This window comes from Neoarius graeffei, chromosome 5 (assembly GCF_027579695.1).
Source record: "Neoarius graeffei isolate fNeoGra1 chromosome 5, fNeoGra1.pri, whole genome shotgun sequence".
Classification (NCBI taxonomy): domain Eukaryota; kingdom Metazoa; phylum Chordata; class Actinopteri; order Siluriformes; family Ariidae; genus Neoarius; species Neoarius graeffei.
This window is the reverse complement of record NC_083573.1, coordinates 48,002,506-48,022,124: the sequence shown is the minus strand read 5'-3', so window position 1 is coordinate 48,022,124 and position 19,619 is coordinate 48,002,506. Positions and strand designations below refer to the sequence as shown.

Below are 19,619 nucleotides of genomic sequence, written 5' to 3'. Positions count from 1 at the left end.
AACGTGCACAGGTAGGGAGAGCTTGTAGCTGCAGCCGTTGGAGTAGAATTGTATATAGTAGGGTTTTCCAGAAGAAAAGGTAGAAGTAGAAGGCGGAAATATGGCGTTTGACCGACAAAATGGCGTCTGTCACAATCTGGATTGGCTGTGACGTCACATGCAAGTGCACCATTTCTACTGTTATTATATGTTAACTTTTTTGCAAATTAAATTCACTCTCAATTCATTTTCATAACCTTGTAATGACAGGGTTGTGTTGCTAGTGTTTTAAACACGGATGAAAATCATATATTTTCCCCATATCTGGCTGGTAGACTACATGCCTCAATGTGATCTCCCTTTGTAATGAATCTGCGCATTTACTGTGTTGCAACGTTTTAAAACTGTTACATTTCAATCAAATTCTATCTAATTCAAATACGAGAGCGCATAATATGTTAATGTGATTCGATGTTCTCATTCGAGCACGACGTGCTGCCTTTGTGAGAAAGCTTTGGTGTTTTTGTTTTTTTTTCACTTTTGTGGTTTCCTGCAGATGTGGCAAACGATGTTTGTTATTTTAGCACGATTAAAGATGCTGCCTTTATAAGAAAGCATGTGTTTTTTGAAACTGGGGAAATGGGGGTGCATCGACCTGGTTGGAGTATAGAAGGGGGTGCGCGGCCAAAAAAAGTTTGGGAACCACTGGTTTAGACCATCACTGCTCCTCCACCCTCATACTAAACACTGGCATACCACAAGGCTGTGTGATGAGCCCATTCCTCTACTCCCTTTTTACTCATGACTGCAGACCTGTACCTTACACGAACACCATCATCAAGTTTGTGGATGACACCAGTGATGGGCCTCATCAAGGACAACGATGAGTCAGCCTACAGAGAGGAGGTGGACCGCCTGGCTGTGTGGTGCAGCGAGAACAACCTGCTGCTCAACACCAATAAAACCAAGGAGCTCATCGTGAACTTCAGGAAGAATGTTGACACACATTTTTTTTATATATATTATATATATATATATATATATATATATATATACACACACACACATATATATACACACATTAGGGCTGCACGATTCTGGAAAAAATGTGTACCACGATTTTCTTGATAAGAATTGATATCACGATTCTCTGCACGATTTTTTTTTTTAAACAAATTTAAATCTTTATTCAACTCAAATCTCAAATTCAATTTACTATTCAATTTGCATACCAAAAATATTTAAAGTAAAATACAGCACAACTAATACGGTCAAGGCAGCTGTGGTAATGTGCAATGTAGGGCTGTGCGATGTCCCCTTAATTGGCATCGACGATGTTTACAGTGCAAACATCGTGATGGACGATCATATCGTGGGCGGGGGGGATTTTAATACCACATTATTAAATATATTATTAAAAGTATTAGATACTCATCTGAGGCTTTGGCACGTAAAGAAAAAAAAGCGCTAGGTGATGTGGAATATTTGGCCTTGATAACGGATATGTGGTCCAGCTGCAACATGATGCCCTATATGTCAGCTACCGTACATTATGTGGACCGAGAGTGGGCAATGCAGTCCAAATGCCTGCAGACGAGTTTCATGCCAGAGACACATTCAGTGGACAATTTAGAAGACGCATTGCGCGAGACACTTGCCGAATGGAAAATAGAGGAGAAAAAGATCGCCTGCATAACAACGGACAATGGAGCGAATATTGTCACAGCCATCAGGCAATTGAAATGGCCGTGGTTAAGTTGTTTTGGGCACAATTTGAACCTGGCCATAACCAACTCGCTTGCGCAACAGAGGGCCAGTAGAGACCGAGCGTTTGGAGTTTGCCGAGCAGTCAACACTGCGTTTGCGCACAGCTGGCTTCAGAGAAATGAGCTGCGCAAAGCGCAGGTGGAAATGAACCTCCCCGAGCACTCACTGATCACGGCAAGATATTAATCTGCTCTAACAATGAAAGACTAGTATTCAAACTATGAGAAGAAACTACACTTAAGCTATTACTCATTGTTTATTTACACCATATCAATTGAAGATGTGTTTCGGCCTTTAGTGCGCACTTGAACGCGCTAATTTTTCCAATTTATTAGTGTTTGAATTATTGCACCAGCTTTTAAAATCATGATTTAATATTGTTTTTTTTTAACTGTCTTTACATTTATCAGAATCACCTTCATTCTTCCATTTGGTTTGACATTATGGCTTAGAGTGGACCATTTTGAGTCTGAAAGTAGGCCTATTTACCAGATTAAAGTTATTTGACTTCTGCCGAAGTCTGCGCTTCACTGCCGTTTGATAAGGTGCAATATTTCCCGACTGAAGTCGTTAATAGTGGCTATTTGTTTGAACATGACATGACAAATTTTACATTAAAAGTATAGTGTAGGCTAAAAAATGAAGTCAAAATTTATTATTAGTAGCATACTGTATTTGTGTAACCACATGTCATGTTCACTAGCATGTCCCTGCACCATAGCCTACGTGAACAAGCGGTAATAGGATATTACTTTATAATGATTTATATAATTATGTATTTATATATAATGTTATATAATATATTTATGAGTGATTCCACGCTTATGGGTACTGAAATGGGGACATGAACTTATTTTTAAAAATTCACCTAAAACCATTTCTTTTTTTACCATCAGGTCACAAAACATGTAATCTTTAATGAATGATATGTTAAAAGATAACTTTAATTTTCTGAGATGTAATAAAAACATATTTATATGCCAAAGTCAGAACGTAACAGAAGTGTTGTGGACATATAGATTCTCAATTTTAACAATGTAGAATTACTTTTTGAAACATAGGAAGGTGATGTTTTAGCAAATATAATTAATAAACATGTGTAGTAGAATAAACATGCACATTCTTTCAATAAGATTAACATGGTATAGAGCTAGATTGTAATTAATTTGTAACAGACGCGAGATGGACAATCGTAACAGAAGTAATGTAACAGACATCATTTTGGAACTCATAGGCTTGACTTTGGCATATAAATGTTTTTATTACATCTCAGAAAATTAAAGTTATCTTTTAACATATCATTCATTAAAGATTGCATGTTTTGTGACCTGATGGTAAAAAAAGAAATGGTTTTAGGTGAATTTTTAAAAATAAGTTCATGTCCCCATTTCAGTACCCATAAGCGTGGAATCACTCATATATTAAACAAAACTAACTAACTAAACTAACAAAAAACTAACTTTTTAGGTTAAATAGGCCCAGATGATACCGTATATGCATGTTTATGACAGGAGGGGGCGTGGTATCACGATGGTGGCTCTCCATCGTGATGGATGACCACCATCGTCGATGGACGATGGCATCGTCTATCGGCACAGCCCTAGTGCAATGTGTACAATGTCCATGGCTATAACCTCCATGAAGTTCACCTAGAACAGATATTCACACATTCTGTTAGCCAGAACACCAATAAAATAAAATAAAAAACGCAGAGAAGACCCAATTACTTCTAAAATGAACTGCAATGAACTCTATGAAGTTCACCTACAACAGGCATTTACACACATTGTGTTAGCCAGAACACTGTAATAAAAACAGAGAAGACCCATTGACTGAACCATAAACAACAATTATGACAAAAGGTTGCCGTCATGCTCTACCGTGTTTATGGGGGCCATATCTTTAGCTAGGTGGTAAGCGATTGCTGCAGTTATTTCCTTTTGCCTGCTGCAGCTGGGCAGATATGGTGTCGCGTTGCGTATAGTCTCCGTTATAGACGTCTGTTTTTTTGGACATTCATTTTCAGGGGTCTTATTTTGTACAGTTTCATACTGCACTTTGTGGTGGCGTTTGAGGTGGCTAAACAGGTTGGTCATATTGCCCTGCTTTGCTGCTACTCGGGCAGAACATATGGTGCAGTGTACATCGCACTGGTTGTCGTCTGGTTTAAACCCGAAATATTGCCACACCAATGGTTGTCTGTGTCTATGTGTCAGCCCTGTGATGACCTGGCGACTTGTCCAGGGTGTACCCCGCCTTTCGCCCGTAGTCAGCTGGGATAGGCTCCAGCTTGCCTGCAACCCTGTAGAAGGATAAAGCGGCTAGAGATAATGAGATGAGATGAGATGAGATGAGATATTGCCACACCAAAGAATGCGAACCTCTCTTAGGAACAAACTGTGTTGGACGACTTGCCTGGCTCTCTTCGCTAACACCTGGGTTTTCATCATCCTCCATTTTCCTCATGCAGACTTCGCATATCTCTTCACTCACTCATGCTGCTGTGTTTCGAAAAAACAAGCATCTCTTTCTGCCTTGCTTGCTGCTGAATCACGTAACATGCAAGTCCATTCATGATTGGTTTAGGGAGAAAGCCTGCTGCTACGCGCAACCACATGACATGCAGGTGCATTTAGGATTGGTTGAGGGAGAAAGCAACTACAGTGGACTTTACGGGAGCACAGAGGGAAACTAAAGTGTGACGCGGCTCGTGATGGGAAAAAAAAAAAAAACTTAAGAATCGTCTCTAATCAAAAAGTGAATCGCATGTAGGTGTGAACCGAGATCGCGGTTTTTTAACGATATATCGTGCAGCCCTAACACATACATTCACATCAACAGTGCAGCAGTGGAGCGCGTGACTAGCTTCAAATTCCTGGGGATCCATATCTCACAGGACCTCACCTGGACAACCAGCTGCTCTAACTTGGTCAAAAAGGCTCACCAGCGTCTCTTTTTCTTAAGGACTCTGAAGAAAAACCACCTCTCTTCAGACATCCTGGTGAACTTCTACTGTTGTACCATCGAGAGGATCCTAACCAACTTTATTACAGTGTGGTATGGGAACTGCTCTGCCTCGGACCGGAAGGCACTGCAGAGGGTGGTGAAGATCGCCCAGCGTGCCGTGGGAGCCTCGCTTCCTGCTATTGATGTCTACAGGAAGCGATGTCTCAGGAGAGCCATAAATATCAAAGACTCCTGTCATCCAGCACACAAACTGTTCACTCTCCTGCCCTCTGGAAGGCGCTACGGGAGCCTTCGGACCAAAACCACCAGGTTCAGGAACAGTTTTTTTCTTTCAGCTGTCTCACTGCTGAACTCCACCCCCCCACGGTCCCCTCCCCTCCCCACACACACACACCCCAAACAAACTGAATTGACTTGAACCGACTTCATTGCACCATCACTATTTGCACTACTGTTTATTCATACCGTGTTTTGTATATAGGTCTGTCTGAGAAACTGGGTACTGTGGGGGTAGCCCACTAAATATACTCTCAGTCAATAAACTATACGGTTTTGAATGGTGATGTTGGTTTTAATTTGAAATAAAGTGATGAAAGAAATAATACAGATAAAACAATCTTTGATATGAATATTCAGAATTTGGCAAAAACTCTGCAAACTTGTGGAAAAATGGCGGCTTGATCTGGGACATGATAAATGGTTGACTACATCGCATTCCCTTAAAAAGGTTGTAGTCCACTGAAAAGTCTACAGTTATCACTAATTGTATTTTAAGTTGTAACTTTATACACCTAAGGATTGGTGCGCTCACAGAATAATCATAACCGTAATAAAACATCAGGCAAAATATTTGATCACCGTTGTAACTCCATTTTCCGCAAACCCAAAACCAATACGATCGTGTGTTTTGATCTAAACGGAAAGCCTCAGGGTCGAGGTCACTACCTCACCAAAAGTAGTAACTTAAAATCACTACGCCATATTAGTCTGGCTAACGCAACTTCAAAGCTCTGCGAGCATTTGGTCTGGCAAAGATATTAAGCCCAACCATTTCCCAAAGCGTGTGGTTGACCCACCTCCCTGAAATGCCTCAGTTTGCTACTGGTCGAAGCCAGAAAAGGCTGTGACGAAGCTTAAACCAATCACATCGCTCTTTCCTCTGACGTATGTGACACGACGGCAACTGCTTGAGTAACAGGAAGATGATAAATACCTCCAGGGCTGCTCTTTGCTCCGTTTTCAATGAGAACTTCCCGTTGAATGCTTTCAATACAGCATCTACCGCTGTGTCAAAGGCTTGCCGCTGCTCCATGTTCGTAATGTTTCTAGTGAATGAAGCGCTTCTGGCATAGATTCTGTAAACAATCTATGGCTTCCGGTCGCAGTTCTACTACGTCAGTGCCTTGAACACGCCTCTACCCAGGGCCGTTGGAGATGCTCAAAGTTGATTGGCTCCTGATTTTTCAGGAGCTTGGAAGAGCTGTAGATAGCTTGCCTGGCCAGACTAAGCTCGCAACAGGCCCTCGTGTTGCGTCACGCTTAGGATGGGCGGGCCCAGGCTAACGCCATATAAAAATTTAGTGATTTTGTTTTTTAAAATGAAAGCTGAAAGTTAGGTATAGAATATGTTTCTTACAGAATATGTTACGATGGTAGCTGGTCTTGTATGAATTTCTGAGCTATAAAATGAGTTGTGGTCTATTTATTACCGTAGCGTGTTATTTGTGTGCGGGGAAGGACACACATTAACAATTTGCATGTGTAGAATGGAATTTTCCACTCCAGCAGTTAGAAGTTGATCGTGCTTCCATTTGCGGCCTTTCTGTTACGCGGGTGATCTGTTCAGACGTTATCACTGAAAAGGTGAGTTTTGACAGTTTTATTTTGTTTTAGTCTTGCAGTATAAGGCAATAGAATGTTTCTTTTTCATCTTACTTTCATATTTCGTAGTGTTTGCGTATTTTTGGCCAATATTTTGCGACCATGGTCAATTTAGATTGAACTTTTGATAGAATCTGCGGCCAGTCATTTTGCCCCGCCTCTGCCTCGCGCTCCGTCCGGTGCGGTAGTGATGTCCCGTTGCTCGCGCGCCGCAGCAGAGACCCACGCGACCTTCAGCCGGTACAGTCGCTGTTCTTTTACCACCGCCGTTATTCTCGTCTTTCCGGTGTGTTCTTGATTTTTCCATTGTGTCCTATTTCGCCATATCAAATACCCAAAATGTATCATATTATTCATATTTAAGTGAATAATCAATTCAGTCATCATAACTTGGCATTTTTAACCCAAGCAATCAAAAAGAGGAAATTTATTCAATATTTTCACTCATCTGTGAAGGAGCTTTAATTCTTCATGATGTAGTTATTTTATATGGAAATAAATTTTACAAAAGCATTTGAATTGTAATAAAAAAAAAAAAAATTCTTCCACAGTGGAGGCCAGATAAAGCAAGATGCTATCTTTATTCTTATTAAACATGACAAAAGAAACATTGAGTGTTAGGTAAATGAAAAAAAAAAAAAAAAAAAGGGTAAAATTAGAACATTTATTTTTTGACCATAATGTCCCAAATGAGAGACCAGTTTCTGAGACGGATCCATATACTGCAAATATCTAGATATCATACCATTGCACTACAGTTCATTCATATTGCACATTTTGAACATACTGTAAATATCTATCATATCATTATACCATTCCATACCCTATAATTCCTGTACATTTATATTTATGTATATTACACTTATGCTATTTACTGCTATATAATTCTGGTTAGATGCAATGTGCATTTCGTTGCCTTGTACCTGTGACATGTGCAATGACAATAAAATTGAATCTAATCTAATAACTGACCCCAAACTTTTGAACGGTAGTGTATGCGCACTATGATTGCGCTCTAATCAGGAACAGGTACATGTGCATTGGTGCTCAGAGCACATTACCATGGATGTGACAGATGTAACCAGACAACTGTTTGACATATCAAGTTTAATATTTGATCATAACTATATAGCAACAATGTAAAGTGAAAGCGCCGGTTCCCAGCTGTCCACCAGGCACCCAGCAGAGTCACACCATAATAAATGATAAATGGTGGTGTTTCTGGTGCATGGCATACGGAGTCAAAGAAAGGAATAAACATGTATCGTAACTGTGATACATCTCTCATTATTGGCCTCACTGTCGCAAGATAATGCAGTAATTTATTGACGCAAAATACACGACACTACACAATTCGATGATTCATATGCTTCATATTATTCTATTCAGGTTGATTTTGTGCCCTTGTAAATATTTTGCTCATATACTTATCAGGAGCTCTGCTTTTAGGCAGTGCCTATATACCACACACACACACACACACACACACACACACACAATCACTTACTACACATCTCAGTCTGATTAAAAACAATTTATTTTATTGTTCCAAGCTACTTTCTGAACTATAGAAACCCAATTTTCAATGGCCTTACACTTTTCAGATCAGTAAGGTCTCTTGCACTTACATACACACACAATTTTAACATAATACACTAATTAAAAACCATGTAATTGAATTTAAAGTAACAAGAGTGTAGGTACCATGCGCCATCTTGTGTCTAAGAACTACAACTCCCAGCCAACTTCCGCGTTGACTACATCACGCCTGGGCGGGATCACGTACATCACATTCCTCAGGAATTCACATAAGAGACTTGGAAACTCAATTTTCTTCGTCTCTGGTGTCTGAACTCAGCGGAGAACAGACCATAGAGGGACGCTCACCATCAGACCGTCCAAAACCACGACTCTTTCGTGCAAGAAACACGTTTTAGAGCGTTTTCCTCCTTCTGTCCACCCTTGATCACGGTGGACTCCGGAAACACGCGCGCTTTAACTCAAGTGAGTTATAAACCGGTTTTTCAGTTATTTTTTCAGTACGTACTAGACTGCAACCAAATAGGCAGTTTATTGGTGTTGGGAGCGGCTGGACCGTCCTAACCCTGTCTGATCAGAACTTTCTTCTCACGAGCTACGAAGATCTTCAAAGAAAACTTCAGAGCAACCGCTCTCTCTCTCTGTCTCTCTCCCACCGAAGCGCTTCCACTCTCCAGCCTGCCATTTCTACAGAAGAGACTCTGCTTTCTACAGAAGACGAGAGTTTTGCAGTAAGAACCGGCATTGGGCAGAAGTTTAAGTCTTAGGAATTAGTTATTCACTTAATGTGAAGTTATATGAAGTTAAATGAAGTGTATACACTGAATTTTGATTCTCTATCATTTGTTTGTTGATTTAAAATTGGTTAATCCATAAGTTTGTGCATGTCTCTCTCTCTTATTCCTTACTAAAATCCTCAATTTCATTCTTATTATACATTTTGACCTTATTAAGATTTCAGTGAGTTTGATAATGTTATGAGTGTGGAATTCCTTTGTTACTTAGGCCCTGTCCACACGGCAACGGATTCAGGTGACTCCGATACAACTGCTTATCGTTTAGGCCTGGCGTCCACACGGCACCGGCGTTTTGGGTGCCCAAAACGCAATCTTTTTGAGAACGGGTTCCAGAGTGGAAAGATCTGGCAACGTTGCCGTTGTGAAGTCGTCTGGATGAGTAGAACGGATTTGTTTACGATGACGTCACAACCACATGACTGAGTGCTTCACGCCGGGTAGAAGTGTAACGAATATCACCAGGAAAAAGCCTTACAGAGCACTAGTGAGAGTGAAACACGAGCTTGGATATTATTATTATTATTATTATTATTATGTTCAGTGTTAGTTCACAGTAGTAATGCAAGAAGCAGAATAGTGACAGTAATAGTGAAGCAAAAACATGCAATTGTACAAACACTGCAGCTCTACAGCAAAATATTCATTTATGAAATGGTCTGATTCTTAACACCAGTAGTGCCAATGATCTTCTCATTGCGATGCGAGTTGTCAACAAATCCTATAACTTGGTTCATGAAACACGCTTACAAAATATTTTCACTGTGAATATTTGTGTAATGGTGCAATCCCGCCAGCAAAAATAGGGGAAAAAAGGAGCGATCTCACCTCTTCAGATGTTGATTTAAGTCCGACAATACATTCCTCAAAAAGGGCGTAGAGGAGCAAATTAATCCAATTTATTCCGGACCATTAAAGACGCCGCCTTCCGCGTAGAATCATACGTCATCCTCGCCGCCATATTGGAGAGGTCAAAGCGGAGAATAAAGATTAGCTGCGTTTAACTGTACCAACAGATTTACCGTCCAAACGAGATCATATGGGATTACCTTTCACATGTGAGAAACAACAAATTAATTCCATCAACGTGTATCATTCACTTTATTCCGGACCATTGAAGACGCCGCCTTCCGCGTAGGATCATACGTCATCCTCGCCGCCATTTTGGAAAGGTCAAAGCGGAGAATAAAGATTAGCTGCGTTTAACTGTACCAACAGGTTTTCTGTCCAAACGAGATCACATGGGATTACCTTTCACAGGTGAGACTGGAAAAATACTTTTCATTGTATTTGGTCATTATAATGTAATTTTACAAACAGATTTTCCTGACTTTGTGGCTAATATGAAGTCTCGCGCATAATAGTTTATGCGCATGCGTCGTTACTTCTTCTATTGTTCTGGTGTCTCCGAAGGGACCGTCTTACAGCGCCCCTAGAGGTGTGGCATGTGTATTGCATCGTTTTCAGCAAGCGTTGCGTTGCCATATGGACCTGATATTTTACTGATTGTTGCCCATTTGGATGCGATATATTTTTAAATAACATCTCGTTGCCGTTGTCGTGTGGATGTAGCCTTAAGGCCAATTTATGCTGCCAACCCAGTCCTCGCAGACAGTGTCGCAGACAGTGTCTGCGTAGCCCCCCCACCTTCACAGACGCTCTGCGCGCACCTCCCAAAAATTGTGACCACCGCAGAAGCCTCGCAGACAGCGCCGCAGACAAGAGGGCTCTGATTGGTCCGCTGTACACGCACTTCCGCTTCCCTTCTTTCCCGGTTTGGTTTGTTTTCACGACCGGCATTTTTAAAAACACGAGTGAAGATGGAGCAGCACGAAGAGCGGTTGATTGAGGAAGTACGTACATCTATACAACTCCAGTTCTAGTCATTATTAAAAAAAAAAAAGTTCTAGTCATTATAAGTAACCGGAGGATAAACACTCCACTAACCACACCCACCAACTACTCCTAGCGACTTCACGCCCCCTTGCGTTGTGCCGGTGAATAACATCGCGCACGCCTATTATCCCCGCTCAACAATAAATTACAACTGTCTGCGAAAAGCTATCTGCGAAAGCCTTGTCGCACGAGCATGCAGAGGCCTTTAGAAAACACGTGCTCATTAAACCATGAGGATTCACCTCCCCCAAGATTGCAGATAACATTCCACACTAGACCCCGAAGCCGCCGCCAGGCGCCGCTAAAACCGCCATTTAGAATTTGAGCCGCCGCCAGCCAATAATTTTGTAAGCCAATTTGAGCCGCTATCTAATAAAATTTGGCTGAGCCACTAAGAATTGTGTACATCAAATAATGGGTTTATCCACATCATGAGCTACAAGAAAAGTGACACAAACATGATCAACTGTACACACTACTAGTAACACAATAGAGACGTATACACTGTAGAGATTTAGAACTGATATCACAGCACAGAGAGCCACCACAAGCTTGCCGTTGTGACTACCTGTCTGGCTTCCCGCCCCTCACACCGTTACCACGATACACTGGGGAACCCGGGAACCCACCCAGAGCATCAATCGACTCCGATATCGACGAGATGGCTGCATTCTTTACCGCTGCTGAGGGAAAGTGTAAAGGTATTTTTTTTTGTTTGTTTCACATACTTCGAGATTTGATAAAAATAAAAATAAAAAAGTACTCCACCACTCTACTTTCATCATAGTAAGATAGCTGCCAGTCCTTCACTGGTCATTGCTAGTGAGAGTAGATAGCTAGATGCCTTCCTCGAACAATCCAGACTAGCTTATTATTAGCATTGAACTACAATCTTGCTAGATTTATATTTACAATGAAGTAAGAGACCAGGGGACCTGTGGTAAATATGATTTCACGTTAAATGACCCGTGTGTGTGTGTGTGTGTGTGTGTGTGTGTGTGTGTGTGTGTGTGTGAGAGAGAGAGAGAGATAATAATAATAATACATCTAAGTACTTATAATAAATAAATGTAATAAATAAATAACTTATAATCAATAAATGCTATCATAAATACACCATTTGTTGTAGTACAATCAGTTTTTTAACCAAACTGTGTTGTGGAAATAGCCTATGTATCTGTGTAACCAGTACACTGCATCTTATAATCAATTGAACGTAGACCATAGGCGTGAAGAAACAGTATCAGCCATTTGTAGCCATAAACATTTTGGTGGCTGCAGCAGCCATTAAGGTTTTGGCTGAGTCAGCTAGCCAGCCAATAATTTCATCAGCCAGCCATTATCCTGAAAACAAACGGCTTCGGGGTCTATTCCACACACCCTGGCTCTTCCTTGCACAGACAACATTCCAAACTTAACTCCTCCCCTACAAACACGTGGAGTTAGCCACAAGAGCCAACCCTCTCAAGAGAGACCCAAAGGTGTGTCTCTCTCTCCCTCTCTTTCACACACACACACTCATATACACACACACACACACACCTCACTGTATATATTCCAACTGATTATCCATTTTTGATCTCTGTATAATAAATTCATTTATCATCAAAGCTGTGTGTATTCATCTGCTGTTTCGATACTTTGAAGTTGCCCAATAGGGCTGTCACGATTACCGGTGTACACGCTAAAATATTTTGACGGTGACCATAACCTTCTGAGTGTCAAAACCGCGATAGCTTCCATTTTCGCGAGACTTTGAACTTTCGTGCGAGTTTTCCCGCCGACGCCACTCAAGTTCACTCACTCACTGTCCAAAGTTCAAGCATGGCGGAAGGAGGGGACTGTGGTGGTCATCAAGATGAAGACATCTATCCGCCTTCCAAGCGGATAAAATCGGAAGTGTGGAAATATTTTGGATATTTCAAAAATTCGGAGGGACAACTTGTTGATGACGGTGCTCCTGCATGTAGAGTGTGCAGAAAAAAGGTGTCAGCGAAAGGCAGCAATACATCAAATCTAATGACTCATCTGCGAGACCATCATCAGCAAGTGCAAGGCAGGTTAACGTGTATGTTTTAGCTGAAATGCGCAAAGTAACTTTTGACTTTTGAAGAGGGAAAATGAAACAATTATTTCCGACTGTCAATAATGTTAGACCTTGATGATAATCTTTATTGTCGAAAGACGGCCACTGCTAGCAGTTTTAAAATGCATCTAGCACTAGCTGTGGTTAGCGCTATTCTGAGGTAAACATCACCATTCTAAGCTAAGTTACACAGCTAAACTTTCATTCGCCACAAGACGGTGAAAATGGATCAGTGAAACACACGAAGTAATGTAAATATATTAATGTTGACAGCATTTCAGATGAGACATTTGTTTACACGGTTAGGTGGTTGTTTGTGCTTCTGAGTGGTTTGTTGGGTATAACTTGGTAGTAGTGCACCCTGTGCAGATTTTATGATAATGCTTCTTCCATAACCAGTTTTGCTTTACCATGATGTTGAAAATGGCAGTTTTCATTAGAATTTATTATTTTTTATATATATATAAAAATAAAACATTATATAATAAACACTGCACTTTTTAACCCATTGCTGCATGCTCCCTATTTCCACATACTGTACTTGCATCTCCAGGTCAGGATCCACTTGTCCACAGTCCAAACTTGAAAACCTGAACCACGCCCACTCAACCTGAGCCACGCCCACTCAAATAACCGTGATAATACCGTACACCGCGATAATTTTGGTCACAATAACCGTCATGTTAAATTTTCATACCATGACACCCCTATTGCCCAATCACAAAGAATTCAAGGAAAGGTGTAGACAATTTATGTAATAGGGTAAGTGATCAATAATAATTTGGAAGATACCATTTTAGCTGTTTGGTAATTTATTGTTAAGTACCAGGATTAATGGTATGATTCACTAAATGATTCACCTGAGTGATTCACTTCAAACAATTCAAATGAGACTGATTCTATGGTATGATTAAATTCAAATGAGTCAAATTAAACGATTCAATAGGATTGATTCATTTTAATTATTAACCTTCAAATTTAATGAGACTGATTTCATGTAATTATTAAAGATTGATCACTTATCCAATCCTAAATACACAAAATCATTAATTACACCTACAAGAGTACCTGAGCCCTGTACTAGGTTTTTTTTTAAATTGTTTTATAATTGAATATTAAACTATGTGACTTTTAGAGTTGATTACTTAATTCAATAAGTGTCATAAATAATAAATCAATCAATTCTACTGGACTGTCAAATGCTTTTTATCATGGATAAATACTAACTGAAGCATACAGGTTGCTTTTTCTTCTAAATTATGGTACAACAGAAATGTTGTAATGAAAACAAGTTTCAGTTTTCACCCATACTGGAGCGCCAATATTTCAGTATGTAAAGGTTGTATACAGGTTATCCTTCAGGTCTAGTTCACCATCAATTTTGTTGAGTTTAAGCTGTGTATCATAAATTCAGGGCGTTTTGTTAGCATTTGAAAATGCTTTCATAGACCATGAATGCTGTGCGTGTCTGTGAACACCACATTTTCAAAAAATCATTTTGCAAAAATAAGGCAGAACACCATCGCAAATTTGGATGTGTTAAAAACAGACATCTAATCTTTCTAAAACAGTCAATTTTATGTTGGTGGATGCTGTCATTTTTTTTGCTATAACATGCCAAAAACGTCACCAAATTAATTTTTTCCATTTTTAAAGTTTGATATCTTCCAAACCGGCAGCACGGTGGTGTAGTGGTTAGCGCTGTCGCCTCACAGCAAGAAGGTCCAGGTTCGAGCCCCGTGGCCGACAAAGGCCTTTCTGTGCAGAGTTTGCACGTTCTCCCCATGTCCGCGTGGGTTTCCTCCAGGTGCTCCGGTTTCCCCCACAGTCCAAAGACATGCAGGTTAGGTTAACTGGTGACTCTAAGGCCCTGTCCACATGGCAACGGATTCAGGTGACTCTGATACAATTGCTTATCGTTTAGGCCTGGCGTCCACACGGCACTGGCGTTTTGGGTGCCCAAAACGCAATCTTTTTGAGAATGGGTTCCAGAGTGGAAAGATCTGGCAACGTTGCCGTTGTGAAGTCGTCTGGATGAGTAGAACGGATTTGTTTACGATGACGTCACAACCACATGACTGAGTGCTTCACGCCGGGTAGAAGTGTAACGAACTCGATGCGAGTTGTCAACAAATCCTATAACTTGGTTCATGAAACGCGCTTACAAAATATTTTCACTGTGAATATTTATTGTGTAATGGTGCAAAGTGAGAGAGAGAGAGAGAGAGAGAGAGAGAGAGAATAGCCCTTAGGGCAGAGTCAATCCCGCCAGCAAAAATAGGGAAAAAACGGAGCGATCTCACCTCTTCATATGTTGGTTTAAGTCCTACAATACATTCCTCAAAAAGGACGGGCGTAGAAGAGCAAATTAATCCATCAACGTGTAGCATTCAATTTATTCCGGACCATTAAAGACGCCGCCTTCCGCGTAGAATCATACGTCATCCTCGCCGCCATATTGGATAGGTCAAAGCGGAGAATAAAGATTAGCTGCGTTTAACTGTACCAACAGGTTTACCGTCCAAATGAGATCACATAGGATTACCTTTCACAGGTGAGACTGGAAAAATACTTTTCATTGTATTTGGTCATTATAATGTAATTTTACAAACAGATTTTCCTGACTTTGTGGCTAATATGAAGTCTCGCGCATAATAGTTTATGCGCATGCGTCCTTACTTCTTCTATTGTTCTGGTGTCTCCGAAGGGACCGTCTTACAGCGCACCTAGAGGTGTGGCATGTGTATTGCATCGTTTTCAGCAAGCGTTGCGTTGCCATATGGACCTGATATTTTACTGATCGTTGCCCATTTGGACGCGATATATTTTTAAATAACATCTCATTGCCGTTGTCGTGTGGATGTAGCCTAAATTGACCGTAGGTGTGAATGTGAGTGTGAATGGTTGTCTGTGTCTATGTGTCAGCCCTGTGATGACCTGGCGACTTGTCCAGGGTGTACCCCGCCTTTCACCCGTAGTCAGCTGGGATAGGCTCCAGCTTGCCTGCGACCCTATAGAACAGGATAAAGCAGCTAGAGATAATGAGATGAGATCTTCCAAACCACTCATCACAGAGGGGCAGTTTTAGAATACAAAGTACACAGTATATATGGGAAGGTGTATGTGCAATATCAAGCCTCTGTCTTTGAAATTGCACTTTCCAGTCCTTCAAATGTGCTGCCAGAGTGTAGTGCAGAATTTCTGAGCAAGTTCAAGCCCCCAGAATTCTATGATAAACCAAAAGCACACATGTAAAAGTCCATATTCTACAAGTAGTGGTGCCAGATTTTGGCCCTTGAAAAAGTGAAGGACCTGGCTTAAATACTGTGGCTCCCCAAAAAGCTCTGCTCAAAACGGGTCCGAGGTTAGTTGCAAAAATATTTTTTTAATGACAAAACTATAAGGAGTTGGGAGCTAAAATTTGGGACTTTTCCTATAGAGTGCTTCGAGGTCAGCGCGAACCCGGCGGCGGCCATATTGGAAGTCAAAGGTCGCTGTGTCAGTGCATTGTTGTTGTTCAGCGAAGCAAAAAGGGGTGACAATGCCGAATACGTGCGTCATTGTTGGCTGTAGTAGCCGAGGGGAAAAGGGTGGCAAAAGCTTCCACAGACTCCCTAAAGTCGTGACTAACCAGGGAATTGCAGCACAGGAGAAAAGCAAGCGGAGGAGACGACAGTGGCTGGCTGCCATTAACCGATCAAATTTAGGACAACTTGACTGTATCCGGATTTGTTCTGATCACTTTGTGACAGGTAGGTTAATATTGTCTTGAATTTCGTTCTTTCCCTCAGTCTCGTGGCCGCTTCAACATAAAACAACAGGGAAGCAACATGGGAGCAACCTTCCCCAAGTCCAGCAATGCAGTTGCAATGTGCACACAAAATAGCATGTCTCTTGTCAACTATCATCCAGGGGTGTAGACTAGGCTGGGATAGACTCTGCGAGTGTAACACTTTCTCTCTGATCACTTTTGTCTCTCCGTCTTCAGCAGTAAACACCGACACATCGCGGACCCAACCGGACACAAATCTATCGTATGCTTCCATACTCTTGTAGTTCTGGAAATCCTTTAGTTCACAAAATGGACTTGGGTGAAACACTAGATAGTTCACAAGATCTATTGCCGCTTTTCCACTACAAACGCGGCTGAGTCGGGCTGAGCCGTGCGGTGCTGAGTCGAGCTGAGTGGGGCTATTGGAGTTGCATTTCGACTACCACCGCGCTGAACCGTGCTGGCTGGAAGTGGGTGGACACATCGGGTGGAGTTAGCGAAAGTGGGTGGACGTCACGTGATGTCGTTAAGCGGCGCAAACAGTGACATCAGTGATCTTTTAAGCGGTAGTCTCACAACCCAGATAGTAAACAATAAACATGGAGGACATGGAGTCGTTAGTGTTGCTGGTCTTGGTTCTGTGGCTTGTTGTCACCGACAACGCCAACAGATACTGGCAAGAGCGTATAGATGAGGCGAGGCGCATAAGGCTCCAGAAATTCTCGTAATTATTCTTTTTCCGGGTTTGCGGTGTTTACAGATCCCAGCGTGCTCGCGGGGCGTGTGTGGGCGTGTGAGGACACTCCTCCTCACCAATCAGTGCACAGGGGAGTGTCTGCTCACGCCCCCAGCCTCAGCTCACTTTGGCTCGCTTCAGCCCCACTCCAAAACCGTGCGAGTTTTGGGTGCTAAGCAGGGCTGAAGCGAGCTGAGTCGTGCTGCTCTGAGGTAGTCGAAACGCGAGCCGTGTCGGGCTGAAGTGAGCTGAAAAAGGGTAGTGGAAAAGGGCCATATGTATGTCACATGCGGCAACAAGCTGGGGTCAGCTTTCCATTCCTTCTCACTAACAGTGTATGGATCTGCATTCCCAATGAAACGTACCTTCTCAGCATAACGCTCCCGTACCTGCTTATCTAAACTTTCACAGTAGTGCTCCATCACTTCAGATGTCTAAATTCTTAAAAAAATTCAAGCTTTTAAGCCCTCTAACGCGGAAACGAATCGCTAAATGTGTACTCTATGATGTGGAACTCTATGATGTGGAACTCTATGATGTGGAACTCTATGATGTGGAACTCTATGATGTGGAACTCTATGATGTGGAACTCTATGATGTGGAACTCTATGATGTGGAACTCTATGATGTGGAACTCTGGAGCGAGTGACTTCCAAGATGGCTGCGCACGCGCAGTGTTACTATTTTTAGCATCATCTCGGAGCCCTCTATTGGGAAGTGTGTGAACCTCCTGGAATTTTTTCAGCCAAACCTGAGATGGTCGAGTGGAATGACCCAAGAGTAAACCTGCTGCTCTCGGGTTTAAATTAAACAGAACTTATGAATCCGAGTTAGAAACACGAGCATGGCGTTTACCTGTGGAGTGTTTGTCCTCAGAGGTGTTCAGAACACAGCCTTTACACATCATGTGGAGACACGGGAGAAGTTTGGGCTCCGTGCTGGAGCTCAGTTTTATTGTACAAACCGCACAGGACTCGGCTCTCTCTCCAGCCGCAGAGCCCGGCTGTGTGCGCCCCTCCTGCACACTCGCACCTTCTCTTTCCTCCTTCATTCTCCCGGACACCAGAAACAAAACCTCCTTCAAATAAACCACCTCCAAAACGCTCGCTCTTCCTCCCAGACCAGGCGCTCACTTCACTGTTGACCGCTGAAAAAGCATAACTTCACTCGTTCTTTTCCTCTGTCCCGAACAGGTTTCTGCCCTTTTGCTGAAGACCCGGTGCTGAGTGAACCCAGCCTGCCCCAGCGCTTACACCCGCGATAACCGCTTCACTTTATTATTCACTACAACACTACCTGTGGACTTTTTGTTTAGTTTCGCGTGCACGATTTGCAGCACGCATGCGCAACATTCTTGCGCATGCGTACATCTGATTCACTTGAGTTCGGAAACTACAGTGGGCGGGAACAAGGGTGAGGAATCTGTCAATCAGGTTTTGCATCAAGTAACAAAGTAACTGTTCATTTCCATTAATCTTAATCTCTCTCTCTCTCTACCTCTCTCTTTCCATCTACCTCTGTCTGTCTTTGACTGTCTATCCCTCTCCCTCTGTCTTTCTGTCTCTCTGTCGACCTCTCTCTTTCTTTGTCTGTCTGTCTACCTCTCTCTTTCTGTCTCTCTCTATCTTTCTACCTCTGTGTCTGTCTGTCTATCCCTGTCTCTCTCGCTGTCTTTCTATCTGTCTGTCAACCTGTGTGTGTCTGTCTACCTCTCCCTCTCTCTCTTTGTCTGTCTGTCTCTCTCTCTCTACCTCTCTCTCTGTATGTCTGCCTCTCTCTCTCTCTCATTAGTCAATCTCAGATTAACATTAGCTGTAGATCTTTTTTTTTTTGCATCAGTCAACCTAAAGTTTAGCTTGTTACCACCCAGTTACTAAGGCTCCCCAAATACCACACGTTTTTTATTTGTTAATGCAATTTTTGAGTGACAATCAAAACTTATTATATAAGACATCTAATGATTTACAGTGTCTCTGCCTATGCAGACTCTACCACCCCATTTACATCTCCAGGTTATGCCACCTGCAGAAATTTTCTGATGACTCGGCTGTTGCTGGATGTATAAGTGAGAGATGTATAAATTTAGTCCTGGGTATGACTTTAAACTGCAACCTGTGGTGAGTCTCAGGTCCAGGAGGACTTGAGTATTGGGGAAAGTGAAGTTACCCCTTAATCACCATTGCTTTCAGGTCTGCTCTGACC

General features: G+C 41.9%; 1 protein-coding gene across 1 annotated transcript in view; it reads right to left on the bottom strand.

Annotated features, from left to right (window-relative positions):
- Nucleotides 1–18,751, bottom strand: part of trim33l (tripartite motif containing 33, like) — a 132,129-nt gene extending 113,378 nt beyond the window's left edge. The window contains exon 1 of the mRNA XM_060921860.1: nucleotides 18,273–18,751. Within this exon, the coding sequence (XP_060777843.1) occupies nucleotides 18,273–18,468 (196 nt within the window). The 5' untranslated portion in view covers nucleotides 18,469–18,751. The remainder of the gene's footprint in view (nucleotides 1–18,272) is intronic.
- Between the last annotated feature and the right edge of the window lie 868 nt (nucleotides 18,752–19,619).